This window comes from Sphaeramia orbicularis, chromosome 1 (assembly GCF_902148855.1).
Source record: "Sphaeramia orbicularis chromosome 1, fSphaOr1.1, whole genome shotgun sequence".
In the NCBI taxonomy this organism is placed as follows: domain Eukaryota; kingdom Metazoa; phylum Chordata; class Actinopteri; order Kurtiformes; family Apogonidae; genus Sphaeramia; species Sphaeramia orbicularis.
In genome coordinates this window covers 36,720,205-36,741,198 of record NC_043957.1, presented here as the reverse complement: position 1 = coordinate 36,741,198, position 20,994 = coordinate 36,720,205, and the positions used below count along the sequence as shown (strand labels likewise).

At 34.6% G+C, this 20,994-nt stretch overlaps 2 protein-coding genes across 2 annotated transcripts; one reads left to right on the top strand and one right to left on the bottom strand.

Annotated features, from left to right (window-relative positions):
• Positions 1-264: 264 nt before the first annotated feature.
• LOC115421211 (zinc finger protein Gfi-1b-like) lies at positions 265-15,889 on the top strand. The gene is made up of 6 exons (XM_030136990.1): positions 265-582; positions 7,957-8,179; positions 8,344-8,588; positions 9,712-9,837; positions 9,986-10,151; positions 15,178-15,889. Exons 2-6 carry the CDS (start codon positions 7,978-7,980, stop codon positions 15,357-15,359), a joined length of 921 nt encoding a protein of 306 aa, XP_029992850.1. The 5' UTR covers positions 265-582; positions 7,957-7,977; the 3' UTR covers positions 15,360-15,889.
• A 1,008-nt stretch (positions 15,890-16,897) lies between these two features.
• Positions 16,898-20,467, bottom strand: LOC115421217 (lysozyme g-like). Its single transcript, XM_030137003.1, has 5 exons — positions 20,394-20,467; positions 19,998-20,133; positions 18,288-18,487; positions 17,324-17,474; positions 16,898-17,250 (listed from the first exon to the last, which is right to left on the bottom strand). The coding sequence occupies exons 2-5, from the start codon at positions 20,083-20,085 to the stop codon at positions 17,114-17,116; spliced, it is 576 nt and encodes a 191-aa protein (XP_029992863.1). The 5' UTR covers positions 20,086-20,133; positions 20,394-20,467; the 3' UTR covers positions 16,898-17,113.
• Between the last annotated feature and the right edge of the window lie 527 nt (positions 20,468-20,994).

Below are 20,994 nucleotides of genomic sequence, written 5' to 3'. Positions count from 1 at the left end.
GATTAAAAACACAAGTATATCTGCTTTTTCTATTGCTGTCTGTTTTTCTCATTAATGCATATATGACCCTGAATTAGAATTAGGCAGAAACATGCTCTTACATCTGCCAGTTTCTTTTTTAAGTTGACCTTAGTGGTTTGTTTTGTAACACAACTGTGTCGACAAAGTATGTCAACACTTTCAGAAGAAATTTAGCACAGACAACCACCTTCTTCCTCTTACATGGACTTTATCTCTCCTCAGTAGAACCATCTCACACTGCTGCAACTTCACATTTTCCATGTACAGGTGTTTCAAAGGGTCATGGTGGACGGCGTTGGTGCGATCACAGTGCAGCGTGTTGGCTTTGTATAAGGAAACACTGTGGTTGGAGAGTCGGCTGAGAACTCAAACACTTCCTCGTCCTGTTTTAGTCTCATCACAGCAGCAGCCAGAGCACAACACACAACACACAACACACAACACACAACACTTCTGATCAGCCAGATCTCAAATGACACACACTGACTCTAAATTATCCAACATCACTGTACGACTTTGTTCTGTTAGTGTGAACTCTCTGCGATCTGAAGTGAAAATCTGGTGAGTGTTGATATCTTTATTTCCGAAAACTCTTCTGTCTTATCTGAAAATAACTGATGGTGATGTGTGTGATTTATTTTAATGTCGACAAAATGACATTAAACTCTGGGTTGCTTGACAGATGTCTCTTACTTACCTGTTCAAAACATATTTAGGCAAAGTTACTTTTTTATTTAGGATAAAATATGTTATGTTCATTTATAATCAACATATTTTTATGAATTATGGTCTGTGTAGGTATCCTGAAAATCTGTATGTGGTTTGTACTGAAAATGACAACTGGCATGAAGCTGTTTATTTCCTGTTCCCTAACTTTACTGTTGTACACTTGCTCCGAACTGTTTTGTTTTAATTATTTGTTTCTTTCTTTGTTTTATATAATCAGTATTTGTAAAATCACAGGTTAAATTTCAGTTTTTTTGTTCAGACTTAGAGTGGATAGCATGAGTTTTTGGAAATATTAAAAACTTGTTATTTACAGCCTGTGCACCATATTTACCACAGATCTACTCATATTTATCCTCTTTCATATAATGTGACTACCAAGGCCCAGAGACTCACAGAATTTGAACAATGAGCCTCCAACAAGAATGACAAGAATTTCATCTGATTCTTGCATTAAATTTCCATCTGCAAAGAAGGACACAAATCACAAAAAAGTTTTGTTAAATGGAGTCGGCGGTTAATTCAGTGTTTGTCAACCTTAGGGTCGGGACCCCACATGGGGTCGCCTGGGATTCAAATGGGGTCGTCTGAAATTTCCAGTAACTGATAAAATTTTCTTTTAAAAATTACTAATAAAAGATATATTGTGTCAGTTGATAGAGACAATAAAAGACATGACAAACTGTGAAGCTGAAACTGAAGCACTGTGGCACTGTTTATCTTTCAAATGTTCATTGTGGCCAGTTTCAGATGCTGCAGCTCTTTCATAATTCATAGTTTAAGTTCTTGTTTGTTCAGTATTAATTGTCAGCCTTGTAAACACAAGCTGGACTGACTGTACATATCCTGACCAAGGAAAATCAAATTCTCACTTTGTGCAGTAATCTACACCTGGCTTTTCTGCCTCCGTCCATAATAATATACATCATATAGACTAAATGTCATCTAAAATTAGCATTTATTTGCAACATAGTATAGCAAACTAGTACATGATCCAAAAAAAATTCATTTTAGCAAAAAAAAAAAAAAGTCTCCATTTTGAACATCTGGGGTCGCCAGAAATTTGTGACGTTAAAATGGGGTCACCAGCCAAAAACAGTTGGGAACCGCTGGGCTAATTTGACCTTCCTTTATTGAACTGTCTGTCCATTCATTCTGAGGTCACCTGAAGGCAGCATTCACAGCGATTTGATCTAAATTTAGTCTGACTGTGCAGTTGTTTCTGTTCGGCTGTTTCATTTTTCAGTTTACTGTGGTATAAAATACCAACTAGAACGTGTCAACCTGCAGAAGCAAACAATGGACGCAAGTGCAATACAAAAGTATAAATATAAAAGTTGAATTCAGTGAACAATAAAGGATTTAGCTAACTGTGAAACTGATATTAACACATTTGGTTCCTTTCATGTAGCTGTTACTTTTACTCTTGGTTTATATCACTCAGTCCTTATTTCCCTTTTTAGTTTGGTGCTATGTGGTGTAACACCTCAAGTCTCTCCACTGAACACCTTCACCTCATTGACACTGAGTCATTAGAAGTGTTGCGTCAAAGTGATGAACTGTGAAATGACTGTTATAAGTAAGTCTTTTTCTCATAAACTAGAGGCGAATGAAGTTCATGTCAAAGTAAGTGAAATGTCAGAGGTGATGATGATTGCAGTGTGACAGATAGACGTTTAGATTAGCCGAAAACCATCTGTGGAGGATTCAGGACTCACTCTGAGGTGGGCCAGTCAGGCCTCGATAGCAGCGATTAAACTGGTTCAAGAACAGCACTTTGTCCACAGCATGAGCAGTGACGTATAAAGCAAACATTCATCCTGTTTTATTCACATCAGATTAAAGGAGTTCACTGGACTGGAGTCTCTGGAGCTCCTTACATGGCTCAGATGCGGCTCATAGTCAGGGTCAGGTTTCAGTTAGAACAGGTGTCAAACCCAGTTTAGTTCCAGGGCTACATTCAGCCTAGTATGACCTGAGGTGGTCCAGACCAGGTAAGATAATAGAAAACTAGAAGCACTTGTAGAGCACAGACCTCCACCAAGGCAGACCAGTTGCACCCCCACCAAAATTTAATCCTTTGCTCTTTGTGCCAGTATCAACATTTCCTGAAATTTTCATCCAAATCCGTCCATAACTTTTTCAGTTATCTTGCACACGGACAGACAAACAGATAAACCAATGCCGACAAAAAATACAGTTACATTATGAAAATGTTTACGTCTACAAGGTTTCATTAAAAATGTGAATAACACAAACAACCTGAAATGTCTTTAGAAATATAAGTGCACTTTTAACAACATTATCAGCCTCAGTTTATCATTTACAAATGTGAATTACAACATACAGATCACAGCGGATCTATAATACACAAAATATTTAGTAAAAGGCATAATAATGTTTAAATTTCACTTTCTACTCTTAAGACATTTCAGGTTGTTCATATTTGTTCGGGTTGTTCACATTTTTTGTGAAAGGGCAGTTTCTAAATGTAAACATTTCCATGTAATATGGCTTTTTTTACACTAAAACAATGGGGGAAAAAAACGAGGTTATGATCATATTTGTCTGCTCTAATCCCCTTTAGATCACATTGGGCTGAATGTGGAACCTGAACTAAAATGATTTTAACATCCTTGATTGCTAATATCTTCAGTGTAATTTTTGCATTTCACAAATTCATCCCGATTGAATCCTTTGGCGGGCTGGTTTTGGACCACGGACCATATGTTTGGAACCTGTGATTTAGAACCTCTGAACCACCTCCTGTTTGAGTATAAGAGGAGAAACAGCCTACGTTTGACACGGAAAGTGTCAGGGTTTTTATTTTAACACACTACTTATGGAGATAAATATATGCTAATTGTAAAAGACAGATGACACATGCGTGTGTGAAAAGTAAAAATAAGTTAAGACGGTCACTTACTTAACAGCTGACCTTTCATGATATTGACCTTGTGCTTTTGTCAAATGCTTAAAAATCATCGCACTTCAATACTTGTCAGGTGACATCTTACAGACTATGGAATAGAAGTACAGTATTATTTTTCATATGCTCTGACCCAGATTCAGTCATTTCTGTGTTTTCATCCAAATTGTGCAATCTTCCATGACATGTTCATACAGTAAATGAAAATATAGTCTCACTATGTAGTAAGAACCAGCTGAAACAATCTTAGGTTGTCATTTATTTTTTGTTTATGGTATATGGTAATAACTCTAGTTTTGTCTTTTATATACTATTTTATACTTCTACTTCACTTCTTTTACACAGCTTTTAAACAGCTTTACACTGCAAAAATCAAAATCTTACCAAGTGTATTTTTTCTCATTTCTAGTCCAAATATCTCATAACACTTAAAATAAGACATAATCACCTAAAGAGTAACTTTTCAGTGAGATATAAGAACTTGTTCTTAGACAATAGATCGTGAAAATCTTATTTCAAGAAATCTTACCAAGATAATTTTCACTTGTTCCATTGGCAGATTTTTTTTTTTTTTTGCTTAAATTAAGCAAAAGAAATCTTGAATTAAGCAAAAAAAAAATCTGCCAATGGATCAAGTGAAAATTATCTTGGTAAGATTTCTTGAAATAACCTTTTCAAGATCTCAAGGTCTAAAAATAAGTTCTTATATCTCATTTACAAGTCACTCTTTAGGTGATTATGTCTTATTTTTAAATGTGATGAGATACTTTAACTAGAAATGAGAAAAATACACTTGGTAAAATTTAGATTTTTACAGTGTAGTTACTATTTCACTTTTACAGTTTTTCATCCTCTTCCACTCCAATGAAAGCCACGCATCTCCAAATGCATTGATTTGAAGTTTATGAAGAACTGAAAGATGAGGCATCATTTATAGTGCAGAAAATCCTCCCCCTTAAAATAAACCATCTATTTGAAAACCCTCTTTCATGTATTGTCACACAACTGTAAATGGGTCTGTTTTTCAACTTTTAAGAAATTCATGGTTCTCAAAGGACAGCAACATTATAAATATATATAATGATCGTACTGAATATGATACACCGCTGTTGATTAACCCTCAAAGAACTAAATAACCGCAGGCAACCAGAAGAATCTACTGATCTGAGCAGCTAATCAAATCGATATAATTGAATAATTCAGATAAAATGCATTTTCTCAGCTTTTTAACAGCATCAGACCTGACCCATTTGTAAACACCATCATTCACTGCAACATTTATTCACCAGTAAAACCCACATACAATGATATATGATATATTTTGCTCATAAAGTCACTTATTATTATTTAAATATATAAATAATCATTGAATTTACCATGTACACTTACATGGTCAGTAGATTTAAAGTGGTAAAATACCTAATTTTCACGGAAAAACACAAAACACAAAACGTATAGGATAGTATTAGAGTAAATGGTGATAAAATACTAAGGAAAGGTTAAATATAGAAAAAGAAATTTGGAAGTTTCTTTAAAGGGGTGAACTACCGACAATATGCAAAATAGTTCAACTAAGTCCAACATGTCACCAGTAAAATACAATATGTACACGAAGCCAAATTAATCCAAAAGCATGTTTTATGCTGGTAAAATACTACCTGGCACTGTTTACTGCACAGTTATTGTTTTGATTATTCTACATACTTGTATACAAGCTGTATGTTGAGTGCAGAACTTGTACTTGTTGTGGAGCTTATTTTTAACAGTGTTGTATTAGTGATTTTATTACAAACAGGGTGTGAACAGTCTGGATGTGCAGGTTTGCTGCCCTCTTTTGGACAACACAAACACCTCCAGTAAAGCTTCACTTGGCCTTTTAAACACAGTACTGCAGATAATACGGCTGTACTGCAGAGATATATTAACCCATAAAGACCCAGTGCTATTTTTGTCTCAGTTTCCAATTGTGTTTTCTCTATTTGAACCTTTCTTAAGCAATTTATCACCATTTATTTTAATATTACCCTCTGTATTTTAGTTTTTCCTCAGTGAAAATCATGTATTTTCCTGTATTTAATTCACTGATCATGTAGATGAGCATAAAAAGCTCAAATAAAAGTTGAGGGTTATTATATCAGAAACAGAGAAAACTGTGGAAAAAGTGACATTTTCAGTCCAATCCATCATTAATTGAACATAAACCCAGTGTGTCCATCCACTATCATTGATCCAATTCCATGGGTTTTACCAGTGAATCAATGCTGTAGAAGATGACGGTGTTTCCACGGTAACTACGGAGCCTCTGAACATCCAAATTGGTCATATCTGATGACCATGAAAAGACGACAAACTGCTTTTTACACCAATTATTTACATGCATGGATAGAATTAGTGGACAGAACAGTTTAGATCAGTAGATGCTTTGGTCGCTGGTGGATGTTTGGGTCTTTATGGGTTAAACTAAATATGTAGCCTGTTGGACTAATCTATATTTTACTATTGATCATCACTGCTATCAGACTGTCAAATACCTTAGTCTGATGAAGGATGATCATCTGTTTTATCTCATTCTGAGCTTATGGAAAAGAATTACCTTGTGAAGACAAGTGAAGTTGATCTGAATCCATACTAGTTTTAGGTAGTTGTGTATTAATACTTCACTTAAGCAGAACTTTACATTTGTACATCCTTTATTGAATGTGAATGTGAATGTGTATGTGTATGTGTATGTGAATGTGAATGTGAATGTGAATGTGAATGTGTATGTGAATGTTATTGTGAATGTGGATGTGGATGTGAATGTGCATGTGTATGTGTATGTGGATGTGTATGTGAATGTGAATGTTAATGTGAATGTGAATGTGAATGTGCATGTACATGTGCATGTGAATGTGAATGTGTATGTGTATGTGTATGCGTATGCGGATGTGTATGTGGATGTGAATGTTAATGTGAATGTGAATGTGAATGTGTATGTGTATGTGAATGTGAATGTTAATGTGTATGTGAATGTGTATGTGAATGTTAATGTGTTGTGAATGTGAATGTGTATGTGAATGTTAATGTGTTGTGAATGTGAATGTTAATGTGTTGTGAATGTGAATGTTAATGTGAATGTGTATGTGTATGTGTATGTGAATGTGAATGTTAATGTGTATGTGAATGTGTATGTGTATGTGTATGTGAATGTTAATGTGTTGTGAATGTGTATGTGTATGTGTATGTGAATGTTAATGTGTTGTGTATGTGAATGTGAATGTGTATGTGTATGTGTATGCGTATGCGTATGCGTATGCGGATGTGAATGTTAATGTGAATGTGAATGTGAATGTGAATGTGTATGTGAATGTGAATGTTAATGTGAATGTGTATGTGTATGTGTATGTGTATGTGAATGTGAATGTGTATGTGAATGTTAATGTGTTGTGAATGTGAATGTTAATGTGAATGTGAATGTGTATGTGTATGTGTATGTGAATGTGAATGTTAATGTGTATGTGAATGTGTATGTGTATGTGAATGTTAATGTGTTGTGAATGTGTATGTGTATGTGTATGTGAATGTTATTGTGGATGTGAATGTGTATGTGAATGTTAATGTGAATGTGCATGTGTATGTGTGTGTGTATGTGTATGTGAATGTGAATGTGAATGTGTATGTGAATGTGAATGTGTATGTGTATGTGTATGTGAATGTGAATGTTAATGTGTTGTGAATGTGTATGTGTATGTGTATGTGAATGTGAATGTGTATGTGAATGTGTATGTGTATGTGTATGTGAATGTGTATGTGTATGTGAATGTGAATGTTAATGTGTTGTGTATGTGAATGTGAATGTGAATGTGAATGTGTTGTGAATGTTATTGTGGATGTGCATGTGTATGTGTATGTGAATGTGTATGTGAATGTGAATGTGAATGTGAATGTGAATGTGTATGTGTATGTGAATGTGAATGTGTATGTGTACGTGTATGTGAATGTGCATGTGCATGTGCATGTGCATGTGAATGTGTATGTGTATGTGTATGTGTACGTGTATGTGAATGTGCATGTGTATGTGTATGTGTATGTGTATGTGTATGCACTATGGAAGTCTCCTAACTTTTCTAATGTTCATGTATTTATAAGGTGGAGGTTTTACACAAGCCATTTTAGGCTTCCTGTCTCTCCCTGCACTTTTGCTGTTTTATTATGTCTTTGATCAATGTTAAATATGTGCAAAATAAATCAATAAATATTGTTTTATCCTCCAGTTAACCTTCATTTTGTTTGTCCATCAGATCTTTTTTCCCTCTTGAGCGATGCCTCGTTCTTTTTTGGTGAAGCGAGGAGGACTGCACCACCTTCGGCCTACGGTCAGAAGCCCCCGCAAAGGCTCATGGGATACATCTACAGTAGGTGCAGCAGACACATCGGTCATCACATCACTGCAGCAGTATTTCCCTGTCACCAACCACTCTGCTGGAAATGAGCAGCTTCACAAATTCACTCCTAAATCTTACGGTAGGTAGGATTAAACATTTATTTACAGGACACTGAATACATTCTTTGTCATGTTTTTGTGAGACATCTATTAGTCAAACAGTTGTAATAACTATGTAATGAAACAGAGTGGATCACACGGGCTCAGTAAGTGTCACCATGTTCCTCTTTGTCTTTCTTCTTAGTCTGTACATCCACTGAGCTGTGCAGCCCAATCAGTTCAAATACTTTAAACCCCTTGAAGAAAAGTGAATCTCACCCCCCCACTGTAACAGCATGGTCCAGACCACAAGACGGACCCGGATGTCCAGACAAACCCTCAGTGGGTCTGGAGGATTCAAGTCCTCAGGCTCAGATACTGAGGGAGACCAGGACCAGGAGCCGCACAAAGTCCACTTCTACCAGGCACGAGTGTCCGTTCTGTGATAAAGTAAGCATCTCTACAACGGCTTAAATCACGTTACATTCATTACAGAAAAGTCTATATTTCCATATCATTACCATTAACCCATAAAGACCCAGTGCTACTTTTGTGGCAGTTTCAAAGATTTTTATTTCTCTCTCTTCAACCTTTCTTAAGTGATATATCATAGTTTATTATAATATTATCCTCTGTATTTTTCTTTTTTTTTTAATGAACATCATGCATTTTCCTATATTTAATTCACTGATCATGTAGATGTTCATAAAAAACTCAGATGAAAGTTGAAGGTTATTATATCAAAACAGAGAAAACTGTAGAAAAAATGACTTTTTGAGTAAAATATATCATTAACTGAACATAAACCAAGTGTCTCCATCCACTGTCATTGATCCAACTCCGTGGGTTTTACTGGTGAATAAATGTTGTAGAAGATGACGGTGTTTCCACGTTCACTACGGAGCCTCTGAACATCCAAATGGGTCATATCTGATAACCATGAAAAGATGATAAACTACATTTTACACCAATTATTTTCATGTATTATAGGATTGTTGATTTAGAATTTATTAAACATTTCAGGTCAGTAGATGGGTTTGGTCGTTGGTGGCTGTTTGGGTCTTTATGGGTTAATGTTATATCTGCACACTTGTTTCTTTATTGTATTATACCCTCACACTTGCCATTTTATTATTAGTAGTAGTAGTAGTAGTAGTAGTAGTAGCATTTATGTAATTTTAGCTATTTTTATTTTATCTTTCTCTTTATTCTTTATTGTATTTAATGCTTCATCTTTTGCTGCTGTGATATCTTATCTTATCTTTATAATGTGTATAATATTTTTATATGTGAAGGCTACATATGGAATGACACAAATGAATCTTTTGCTTAAATGTGATTTATTTGTCAAAAAAAGTCTTTGAAACCTATTTAGTGTACAAAATTAAAAAAAAAAAAAAACTTGTGTTATGCCCTAAACCTTTGGCCACGACATTAGAAGTTTATATAAATAAAATATAACGTATGTCAATGTGAACATGACCAGTGTGAAACTTAAAAAAAAAACATCAAATACATTATTTTCTTTACACTAAAACATGATTACTCTAATTACTCCTCCTCTACTTTTCAGGTGTTTTCATGTCTGTCCAGTTTGACAGCTCACTTATGCAAGAGTCACAGCAGTAAAGCACTTTTGTCTCCAGCTCCCATTAAGTCCAACAGAGCAGAGGTTGAACGGTCCCCATCCAGGGGCAAGGTCAGTATCTCCTCTTTACTTGTGCTTATTTATGTCTTCTCTTTGTTTATATCTGTTTTTTTTAACATGTACATAATTCACAGTGTGCCATGTCATGCACATCTGGTGTACAACGCTGAAACCATGACTGGAGTGTGTGTTGTTTCAGGAGCGGACGTTTGGCTGCTCTGTGTGTGGAAAAGTGTTCAAGCGTTCGTCCACCCTCAGCACCCATCTGCTCATACATACAGACACTCGGCCGTACCCATGTCAGTACTGTGGCAAGAGGTTCCATCAGAAATCTGACATGAAGAAACACACATTCATACACACTGGTAAGTCTGTGCACCCCCTGTAGAAAGTACAGTACAGACCCATCCACAGCTGACTTTAGTGGAATTCACTGAACTACAGTTTTATTTCCAGGTCACATGACTTCAGTACATTATTTCCCTTTCTTTTTTTTTTTCCCCAAGAAATGATCATGATATAATTCACAACAGGCCTTATCTTATGTTTGCATTTATTAACGTCCTAGATTACTTTTTCATATTAAGTGAAGTAGCTAAACCAGCCATTCCAAAAATCTTTTTAAAAAGGGGACATTTAGCTGCCGTGATGTACTTTTACAATAAAATCCATTTCATATACAATGCATTTGAACTAGGATTAGTTAATGAATGGACTTTTGAGATGAACAGTTGCATCCCCCAGGTTAAAAATCACTTACTGTCTCAGGAAACAATATAACACCTTTTTGAAAATTTGGCAGCCATATTTAGACCATACTGGTACATCTCTTACACCAAGTATTTAATGCAGTTATCTGTAAAGACCTTATGCACTGACTGTTTTTCCTTCTTTTTTTTTTTTCTTTTCGTAAGGTTATCCTTCTTGCCTTGCTTATTACTGTTATGTCTTTATATTGTTGGTATATTTTGTTTGTACACATTGCACATAAAAAACTGAAAATAAAACATTTTTTAAAAATTAATTAATAAATGTAGATGCTATGCTAATTTGTTTTGTATTTTTTTTGTAGGTTTGTATCTAATAACAACATCAAATTTACCTCTTGGGTCTTGAGATGAAAAACTAGGAATCTGTAGTGTTGTGATAGGATTAAGAAAATGCACAATTTGATGCAAAAAAAAAAAAGGATCAGACTGCAGGAAATAAAATAACTTCTTAAAATTTCCTGAAAGAAAGAAAGAAAACCCTATACACAAGAATGTTAGAATAACTGATCTGCATTGTGTTTAGGGCTGAAACTACAAATCCTGTAATCATGTAAGACATGCAATAACTTGTTAAAAAAAAAAAAGAGTAAACTCTGTTCTCATGTAAATCACAACTTAACATGTACATCTGCAGAACAGCATTTCAGCATCAAACTCCATTCTTTTCATTTACAGCTGTGTCCAGTGGTGAAAACAAAAACAGGGCTTTTAGCTTTTATCACTTGGTCTCTTCCTTACAAGTTCTCATCATCAGCTCAGCCTCCGTGTTAGTTTTCATTACAGAGTGGCTCATTACTTCCTCTAGTGGTCAAAAACTCACACTGATATCTTTGACATAACACCAAAACTGTAGATTCTTTGATCATAACTCCATTTATAATCTAAAATATCTTTATTGTCATTGTAACAAGTACAACAAAATTAAATATGCCATCCAATCTGTGCATCATACAGAACCTACTATAAAAATACAAATACAAATAAAAACAAATAAACAAATAAAAAAGTGTTTTTCAACCTTGAGGTCGTGACCCCATGTGGGGTTGCCTAAAACTGAAGCACTGTGGTACTGTTTATCTTTCAAATGTTCATTGTGGTCGGTTTCAGATGCTGCAGCTCTTTCATAATTCATAGTTTGAGTTCTTGTTTGTTCAGTATTAATTGTCAGCCTTGTAAATCCAAGCTGGACTGACTGTACATATCCTGACCAAGGAAAATACAATTCTCACTTTGTGCAGTAATCTACACCTGGCTTTTCTGCCTCCATCCATAATAATATACATTATATAGACTGAATGTCATATAAAATTAACGTTAATTTGCAACATAGTATAGCAAACTATTACATGATCAAAAACTAATTCATTTTAGCAAAAAAATGTCTCAGTTTTGAATGTCTGGGGTCGCCAGAAATTTGTGATGTTAAAACGGGGGCACGAGCCAAAAAAGGTTGGGAACCACTGGGTTAACCCATTAGTGACCCAGTGCTACTTTTGTGGCAGTTCCCAAATCAATTTTTCTCTCCTTTTAACCTTTCTTAAATGATTTATCACCAATAATTATATTTTTTACCTTCTGTATTTTGTGTTTTTTTTTTAAAGTATACATCAGGTATTTTCCTATATTTAATTTAGTGATCATGTAGATGTTGAATGAATGAATGAATGAATGAATGAATGAATGAATGTTTATTTCAGTTAAATACAAAATACAAAACACATACATATTAAAAAAAAACAACAAAACAAAACACCTACATATTTTAAAAAAAACCAAACAAACATAAAATTAACACATTTTGTAACTGAAAAAGGAAGAAGCTGAAGCCGGAGGCTTATTTCTGCTTCTCCTATTTACATCCTTAGTCCATGTCCACACCTTAAGTTGCAGCAGATAAATACTTAAACTTAAATTATACTACATTCAGTGTAATAAGTTATTTTGTAATCATATTACTTTCATAGCCCTTCATAATTTGACCAATTAAATTCTTTTTGAAACTCAACAGTGAGCTACACAATTTCACTTCATCCTTCAGTTCGTTCCATAGCTTGACACCAATAACTGAAACACTGTGATATTTAACATTTGTTCTTACTTTACATTTTTCAAACACAAACATCCCTCTTAAATTATAATGTCCTTCTCTTAACTTAAAAATTTTCTGAATACAAAAAGGAAGATGTTTACTTTTAACGCGAAACATAAATTCCATTGTTTTTAAATATACGATGTCAAGAAATTTTAGTAAACCAGATTCTACAAAAGTGGATTACTTGATTGGAGATAACCAGCTTTGTTTATGACTCTAATAAATTTTGGAGTTTAATTATTGGGTCTAAATTAGTCTTATACACATTGCCCCATATTTCCACACAGTATGACATATATGGCATTACAAGTGAACAATACAACATATGCAAACATTTTTTGCTTAACAAGTCTCGAGTTTTATAAAGAATTGCAACAGCTTTGGACATTTTGCGTTTGATATATTCTATTTGTGGTTTCCAACAGAGTTTATGGTCAATAATCACTCCCAAAAATTTTGTTTCATACACCCTTTCAATTTCAATTTCATTAATTTTCAGTTTTATATCATCACTTCCCCTAGCACCACCAAAAACCATAAATTTCATTTTATCTTCATTAAGTGATAACTTATTTACATCAAACCATTTTTTTTAATTTGCTCAATTCCTTTTCCACAGTTTCTAATATTTGTTTCATATTTACTCCCGATAAAGCAAATTAGTATCATCTGCAAATATTGTAAATTTTAACTTACTAGATGCCATAAAAATATCATTTAGATAAAGTATAAATAACTTGGGTCCCAGAACTGAACCTTGTGGGACCCCACATGTTACTTTTCTAAGTTGTGAATTTGTTTTTCCAATTGATACATACTGAGACCTATTTTGTAAATAACTTTTTAACCAGTTTTGCGTCACACCTCTTATACCATACATTTCACATTTCCGGAGTAATATTGAGTGATCAATTGTGTCAAATGCCTTCCTTAAATCAATAAAAACACCAACAGTATGTTGTTTCTGATCCACCGCTGTTGCTATAGTTTCTGCAAATTCCATTACTGCTAAAGATGTTGATCGGTTTTTCCTAAATCCGTACTGGTGATCGTTTAATATCCTATATTTGTCTATGTAGTCATCTAACCTCTTTACAAACAGTTTCTCAAGAATTTTAGAAAACTGTGGTAACAGTGACACCGGTCTATAATTTGACACCATGTGCTTATCACCATTTTTATAAATCGGAATCACTTTAGCTATTTTCATATTTTCTGGAAAAGTGCCTGTTTGAAATGATTTGTTGCATACATAAGTGAATGGTTGAAGGATACTGTTTATCACTTGTTTTATGAGTGACATATCAATGGAATTTCTATCAGTAGATTTTTTATTTTTAAACTTCCTGACCACTTCCAACACTTCACTTTCACAAACTCCACCAAGAAGCATTGAATTATTGTTTTCAATGGCAAAATCAAAGGTTTGATCATCCTTTTCCCACTTGGTAGTATCTTTTGCCAAATTAGGACCGACATTAACAAAAAAATCATTAAATATATTCACGATGTCCTCTATATTTTCCACCACAGTGTCACCAGTTTTAACAACATATGTAGCAAAATTCTTTTTATTACTTTTTTTAATCATATCATTTAACACTCTCCAAGTGCCTTTAATATCATTTTTGTGTATTTCTAACAACTTATCATTCATTCATTCATTCATTCAAATTTAGAGTACTTACACTATATACAAAAAGAGACATGAATGATTCATTTTTAGTACACTGTGATCTGCATCTGTGATACTATGCTATATTGTGTATGTGCTAATTAAACGAGAGATCAGTTTCATAATTTGGGAAAAAGGCTCTGCTGTTTAACTTCTTCATGAATTACAGCCAAGATAATAAACACTATAATAAACACCTGCAGGATCATTAATAGCCAGAGAAAACTGTCATTGATCCAACTCCATGGGTTTTACTGGTGAATCAATGTTGTAGAAGATGACGGGGTTTCCACGGTAACTACGTGGCCTCTGAACATCCAAAATGGTCAAATCTGATGACCATGAAAAGATGACAAAGTGCATTTGACACTAGTTGTTTACATGTATTGATAGGATTAGTGGATCAACAGGTATTAAACAGTTTAGATCAGTAGATGCTTTTGGAAGCTGCTCGCTGTTTGGGTCTTTATGGGTTTAAAAAAAAACAAAAAACAGGCAGAAATCATTCACTCACACACAAACGTACCTTCCGTCATTGCACTGATCCCTTAAACCATATTGCACATCAGATGTTTTTTTTTTTTCTGCCTTGTGTGTAGTGACTGCAATTGGGTAAAAACTATTCATAAATCTGTTTGTCCTTGTCTTTTTTTGTTCTGTATCATCTCTCTGATTTCAACAGTTCTTTCATTTTTCTAAATTCTTTAAAATCAACATACTATAACTACTGTGGTCTCTTTTAGAAAATGGAAATAACTAATCCAGATGGTTATTTTAGGGTTAATGCACTCCTCTTTATCCAGTTGCTGTGTAAATTTGGTAAATTTTGACCTCCTGCTGTGTTTGTGTGTCAGGTGAGAAGCCCCACATGTGTCAGATCTGTGGAAAAGCATTCAGCCAGAGCTCCAACCTCATCACCCACAGTCGAAAGCACAGGGACAACCGGCCGTACCGCTGCCCTCACTGCCTCTACGGCTTCCTGCATAAACTGGACCTGCGGCAGCACCAGGAGCACCACTGCCCTTACACCGTTTAAGACTGTTTTGACTTCAAATCTAGACCACTTTATATGTCAGTTTAATCTATGTTGTGAGACTGACAAAAGATACTGTTTTTTATACCAGTCACATGCCACATGCTGTTTTATTTCATAACCCAGGCAATGAAACAACATTTGGAAGGTTAATGTGAATTTTGATGAATTTATTAAGTTTTTAAAATAATATGATATACAGTTATTTTGAGTGACTTGTGTTTAATACAATATGTGACAAGGTTTGGAATCAGGAAGAGAAAGAAGTGTTATGATATGAAAGTAGATGTTTTACAGCTGAGTTTTTACTTAATAAACTGATTAAACATGGTATAAATCTAAGGTACAGTAAACCTGGGAAAAAACATGATTTTTCTGTCACACTGGAGGAAGCTGTAACACCAGAGTAGTTGATTAAAACAGGTCACTATCACACAGAGAGTTTAACCCATAAAGACCCAAACATCCATCACCGACCAAAAGCATCTACTGATCTAAACTGTTTAATACATGTTGATCCACTAATCCTATCAATATGTGTAAATAATTGGTGTAAAATGCAGTTTATCTTATCATGGTCATCAGATATGACCCATTTGGAAGTTCAGAGGCTCCGAAGTTACCGTGGAAACACCATCATCTTCTACAACGTTGATTCACCAGTTAAATCCATGAAGTTGGATCAATGACAGTGGATGGAAATCCTTGGTTTATGTTCAGTTAATGATATATTTGACTGAAAGCATCACTTTTTCTGCAGTTTTCTCTGTTTTCGATATAATAACCCTCAACTTTAACCCTGTAAAGCCTGAACCATTAAATCACTGACAGAAAATTCCAGTTCCTTGAAACTGAAGCCTTTATTGGTCCTTCTGAACAACCCAAATTTTTTTTTTCCACGTATCAGTTTCCATGTATGAGTTTCAATTTTGTATTATATTTGATACATCGGGTCTCAATGCTCAAATATTGTTTTTGAACAAACAACAACATAATATAACACAAACCAGTCTAACAAATTGGTAATTCCTTTTCAAAATTGGTTCTGCCTCCTTCCTCATTAATGACAATCTTGTGGTGTCACTGGAAAGGCCTCTGGTGAATGAATCCCTCCCCCTGGTGGATTATCCGTGTACTGTATTATCTAACTGTATGCATCAGGTTTTTTAAGAAAAAAAAATATCACACTAATGGCAAGGCAAGGCAGATTTATTTGTATAGCACAATTCATACACAGGGCAATTCACAGTGCTTTACAAAAAATGGAAAAGAGACGGATTAAAAACACACAATTACAATTAAAACATAATAAAACAAATAATAATAATCAATTAAAACAAAGTAAAAGAGAAGAGTGCAGATGGAACCATTTCAGTTTTTATATGCACAGTTGAACAGTTAATCATGCAGAGGGCTTCAAATCTCATGTATCAAATATGATGTTTGGCATTATAAGGTCAATCTGAGCTTTTATGAACATCTACTCGATCAGTAAATTACATATAAGAAAATACCTGATTTATACTGAAAAAAATGCAAAACGTAGAGGATAATATTATAATAAATGGTGATAAATCAGTCAAGAAAGGTTAAATATAGAAAAAACTTTCCCTTGGGAACTGACACAAAAGTAGCACTAGGTCTTTATGGGTTAATATGAACAAAGACATCCTTTTGTGGTTTTATTAGTATTATTGAACCAAACACATAAAAGACCTTTTCCATCATCAGGTGTAAGTGATGTTTTGGCTCAGTTGTTAAAAGCCGCCATTCTTTTTGTACCACTGAGCCCTGGCAACAACATCATTGGAGTAGTCTCTACCTGTTGTGCGGGCGTCCACATTATGATAGTCATGCACATTTCCATCCCCCATGTTGTAGGCTGCTATCCCCCCTGCAGAGAACATACCAATACAGTAAAACAGTGAAGAAAGTAAGATAGGGCCTGAACATTTAGGGAAACAAACCTTTCAGTTTCTGCTCCTTGCTCCAATTAGGAAATTTTCTGCTTATCTTCCCAATAAAATCCACCAGGATCCCAGTGGCTTGGTCCACATGCTCTTCACTGTTCCAGGCTCCACGTGCAGTGTGACCACCTCCCCTTGGATTCACATCAACCTACAGAGATGGGAATGAACATGAAGCAATACTGTGCTGACTCTGTGCTGCTTTTGTGGCATTTCCCAAAGGAATTTTACTCTATTTTTTTTTACCTTTCTTAAGTGATTTTCTCCTTTTATTCTTATATTATACTCTGTATTATGCTTTTATAAGTGAAAATCTGGTATTTTCCTATATTTAATGTAGGGTCAAAACACAGTATTCAAAATCTCTCTGACAGGACATTTTAGAGACAAGTTGACAGATTAATGTTGCTAAATGACCCATATTTTTACTTTTATTTTCATTTTTGCTTTAGTTGGACCATAAGGGATTACCAAAAAAAGGAGCTACTTTATACTGAAAAAAATGTCGGAAGGGTAATCAATTAAAGTTCCCTCTCTGACAGGACATTACTGTGTTTGACCCCGTACTGATTATGCAGACGTTCATTAAAACTCAGATTAAAGTTGAGGGTTATTATATCCAAAACACCGAAAACTGAAGACAAAGACTATTTGTTTTTTTCTGTAAAATATATTGTTAACTGAACATAAAACAAGTGTGTCCATTCACTGTCATTGATTCAACTCCATGGGTTTTACTGGTGAATCAGTTGTTGACCATGAAAAAATGAATAACTGCATTTTACACCAATTATTTACATGGATTGACAGGATTAGTGGATCAACAGGTATTAAACTTTTTATATAAGTCAATGATTTTGGTCGCCAGTGGATGTTTGGGTCTTTATGGGTTAAAGAAGCGTGTATGTATGTGTATATGTGTATATGTGTGTGTGTTTGTGTATGTTCGTGTGTGTGTTCCAACCTGCATCAGTCCAAAGCCATTTCCATGGTCTCCCCAGCCCTGACTGTCCAGTGCATTCCCAGCCCTGGACTCTCTGGACATGATCCCTGCGATGAGAGCCGGATCGATTCCTCTTCTTCCTGCCACACTGTTGATGATAGACTTGTATCTTCTCACTCTTTCCAGATCAGTCTTTGCCATAGTGTGCGATGCCTCCACACCTTCAGAAGGAAATTAAAAGGCCTCTGTATTAACTTTTTACCTGCCACTGACTACTACGGTTAGACTGTATATGTACATACAGAGTTAGATGTTAACCCTTTCATGCATGAATTATGAGACCCTTAATCAAGATTTTTTTCCTGAGTGTTTTTATTCCTCTTTAGGCATGAAAAAAACATGCCTAAAGAAAATTTTCTTCTGAACCTATTTTTTATGGAGCCGCAAAAATGTCCGCTCAGCTGGACACCATGCATTTAATTTTTGGAGCAAGAAAACATGTATTTACTGAAAACTATTAAATAAAAACATTTTAATGCTTATTGTAGGTAATTCATTTGTCAGACAGGGGTAGTTGTTTGTTTACTTGATTTACTAGTTTGTCTGACAAATGAATTACCTACAATAATTATATGTGGAAGACAGTATGAACTTTTAGCAGACATTTTTAATGCTGCTGATGTCTGATGTTTTCTCATATTTTAACATTCTAATACCCAGAGGTGGGTAGTAACATGTTACATTTACTCCGTTTCATTTACTTAAGTAACTTTTTACATTAATTGTACTTTTAAGAGTACTTTTAATATGACATACATTTTACTTTTACTCGAGTATATTTATGAAGAAGAAATTCTACTTCTACTCTTTTACAATGGTGCACGTTCTACTTGTTACTTTTATTTTTGGTCATTTGTTAATGGACAAACCATTTGTTTTGTTTTGTTAGAAAGATTTCTGCCTAAAACTCACATGACTCACATGAGTTAAAGAAATTTGACAGAAGGGGAAGATATGTTAAGATAAAGATATCGAGGCTAACTCGTAAAAGTAAATAGAAAAACATGCACAGTATCTGCCTCCATAAGAACAGACTAGAAATATTCAAGTGATGGAACCAACAATGATTATTGTGAGGTATATTTGTAACAAGCTGTAATGTTCCCATATTTATTCTATATATTTTATTTTAACATTTCATTTATTAATTGTTGAATTTAAAAGAACAATAAATATGATGTTACTCAGGAAGTACTCAGTACTTGAGTAATTTTTTCATTAAGTACTTTTTTTACTTTCAGTTGAGTAATTATTTGGATGACTACTTTTTACTTGTACTCGAGTAATATGTTTCTAAAGTAACAGTACTTTTACTTGAGTCTAATTTTTGGCTACCCTACCCACCTCTGCTAATACCAGTCATTACTCACTTCATGGAGATAACATGCAAAAAGAAAAAAAAAAAAAAAAAAGCACAACTTTTTACAAAAACTGTGAATTACAGACTAATAACAATAACAATGGATTTACACTTAAGCATGTTACTCTAGATCCGGTTTATCCAGAACAGCAAAGTTACAGTAATGGTATAAATTGCAGTGTATGGGATGATGCATAAACTGTGTTGGCTGATATGGAACTAAAACAACAAAATCCATGAATATACAAGAGAACAGCTGTAGAAAGACTGTCCACTGGAGTGACCACTATACATAAAAGGGTTAATATTACCTGCATAGTGCAAGTTGTCCTGCCGAGCCGTTTGAGCAGATGCACCAGAAGTTTCAACATCCATAATGTCTGCATAACCTACAAACATTCAGTTCAGAAATCGCCATCATTACCAGCAGAGGGAGCTACAATCAACATTTAACACCCAGGAGCCACCAACATTGCGTATGTTATCTTTTTTAAAAATGCATTGTCACCCCAACAACAGACTCATGACAGATGAAACTATTATAAAATGAATGGTACCAGGAATAATGCAGCCAAAGCAGTCTAGCCTTGTGTTAGGAGGTATATTCCTGGGACTAAATAATACTTCCTTTTGAGAGAATTGTGTCTCAAAATCACAAACATTATTTAAAGTCAAATCAACAAATAAAAACCATTAAATGTTCTCACCCATTTTTCCTGTTTGATGTGGATGAGCTCCTCAGACTGGACTACTGAAGCTGCTCAGTGTTCCCCTCAGCCCACACACTACCGACTTTTAGACACTGTTTACTTTCAGTTTCGCTATTTGTGCTTTCCCTCGTGTTTCACAGAGGAAATCATCTGTTTGCAGTAGAACAGAGCAACTGATTTCTCAGAAACCGCCTTTACTGTCAATAAGGCAGGTCACATTCTGATATTTACTAATAATATCTGTGTAAATTCATTCCTTTCATTGGCAGAATGTGAGGACTTATGTTCATTTATGATTTACAGCGGAAGGCAATAAGCCCCTGACACAACAGATACCAACATATGCAAAGAAAATATTCATTCTGTGGGCCTTACTGCTGTTCATCATAACATTTTTGTTATTAATGCTCCCCTTTGCTCCTCCAAAGGGAAGGCAAGGAGTACTGGTTTTGTTTGTTTTTGTTAACACTCTAGTAGCAAAACTATTCTTTGAATTCATACCAAATTGGGTTTATAGATTACAAGTGACCCAAAATAAATCTGATTACATTTTTGGGAAAAGTTGGTCAAAGTTAAAACATTTTTATGAATTTTTTAA

Bases quoted from the DNA above. Each gene is read 5' to 3' on its own strand.
- LOC115421217 (XM_030137003.1), bottom strand. From the start codon at position 20,085: ATGTTTGTAGGTTATGCAGACATTATGGATGTTGAAACTTCTGGTGCA. The intron at 18,488-19,997 runs GTAATATTAACC...TTCCTTCTGAAG, and splicing joins GGACAACTTGCACTATGCAG to GTGTGGAGGCATCGCACACT. The intron at 17,251-17,323 runs GTTTGTTTCCCT...TGTTCTCTGCAG, and splicing joins CAAGGAGCAGAAACTGAAAG to GGGGGATAGCAGCCTACAAC.
- LOC115421211 (XM_030136990.1), top strand. From the start codon at position 7,978: ATGCCTCGTTCTTTTTTGGTGAAGCGAGGAGGACTGCACCACCTTCGG. The intron at 9,838-9,985 runs GTCAGTATCTCC...GTGTTGTTTCAG, and splicing joins GGTCCCCATCCAGGGGCAAG to GAGCGGACGTTTGGCTGCTC. The intron at 10,152-15,177 runs GTAAGTCTGTGC...TTTGTGTGTCAG, and splicing joins ACACACATTCATACACACTG to GTGAGAAGCCCCACATGTGT.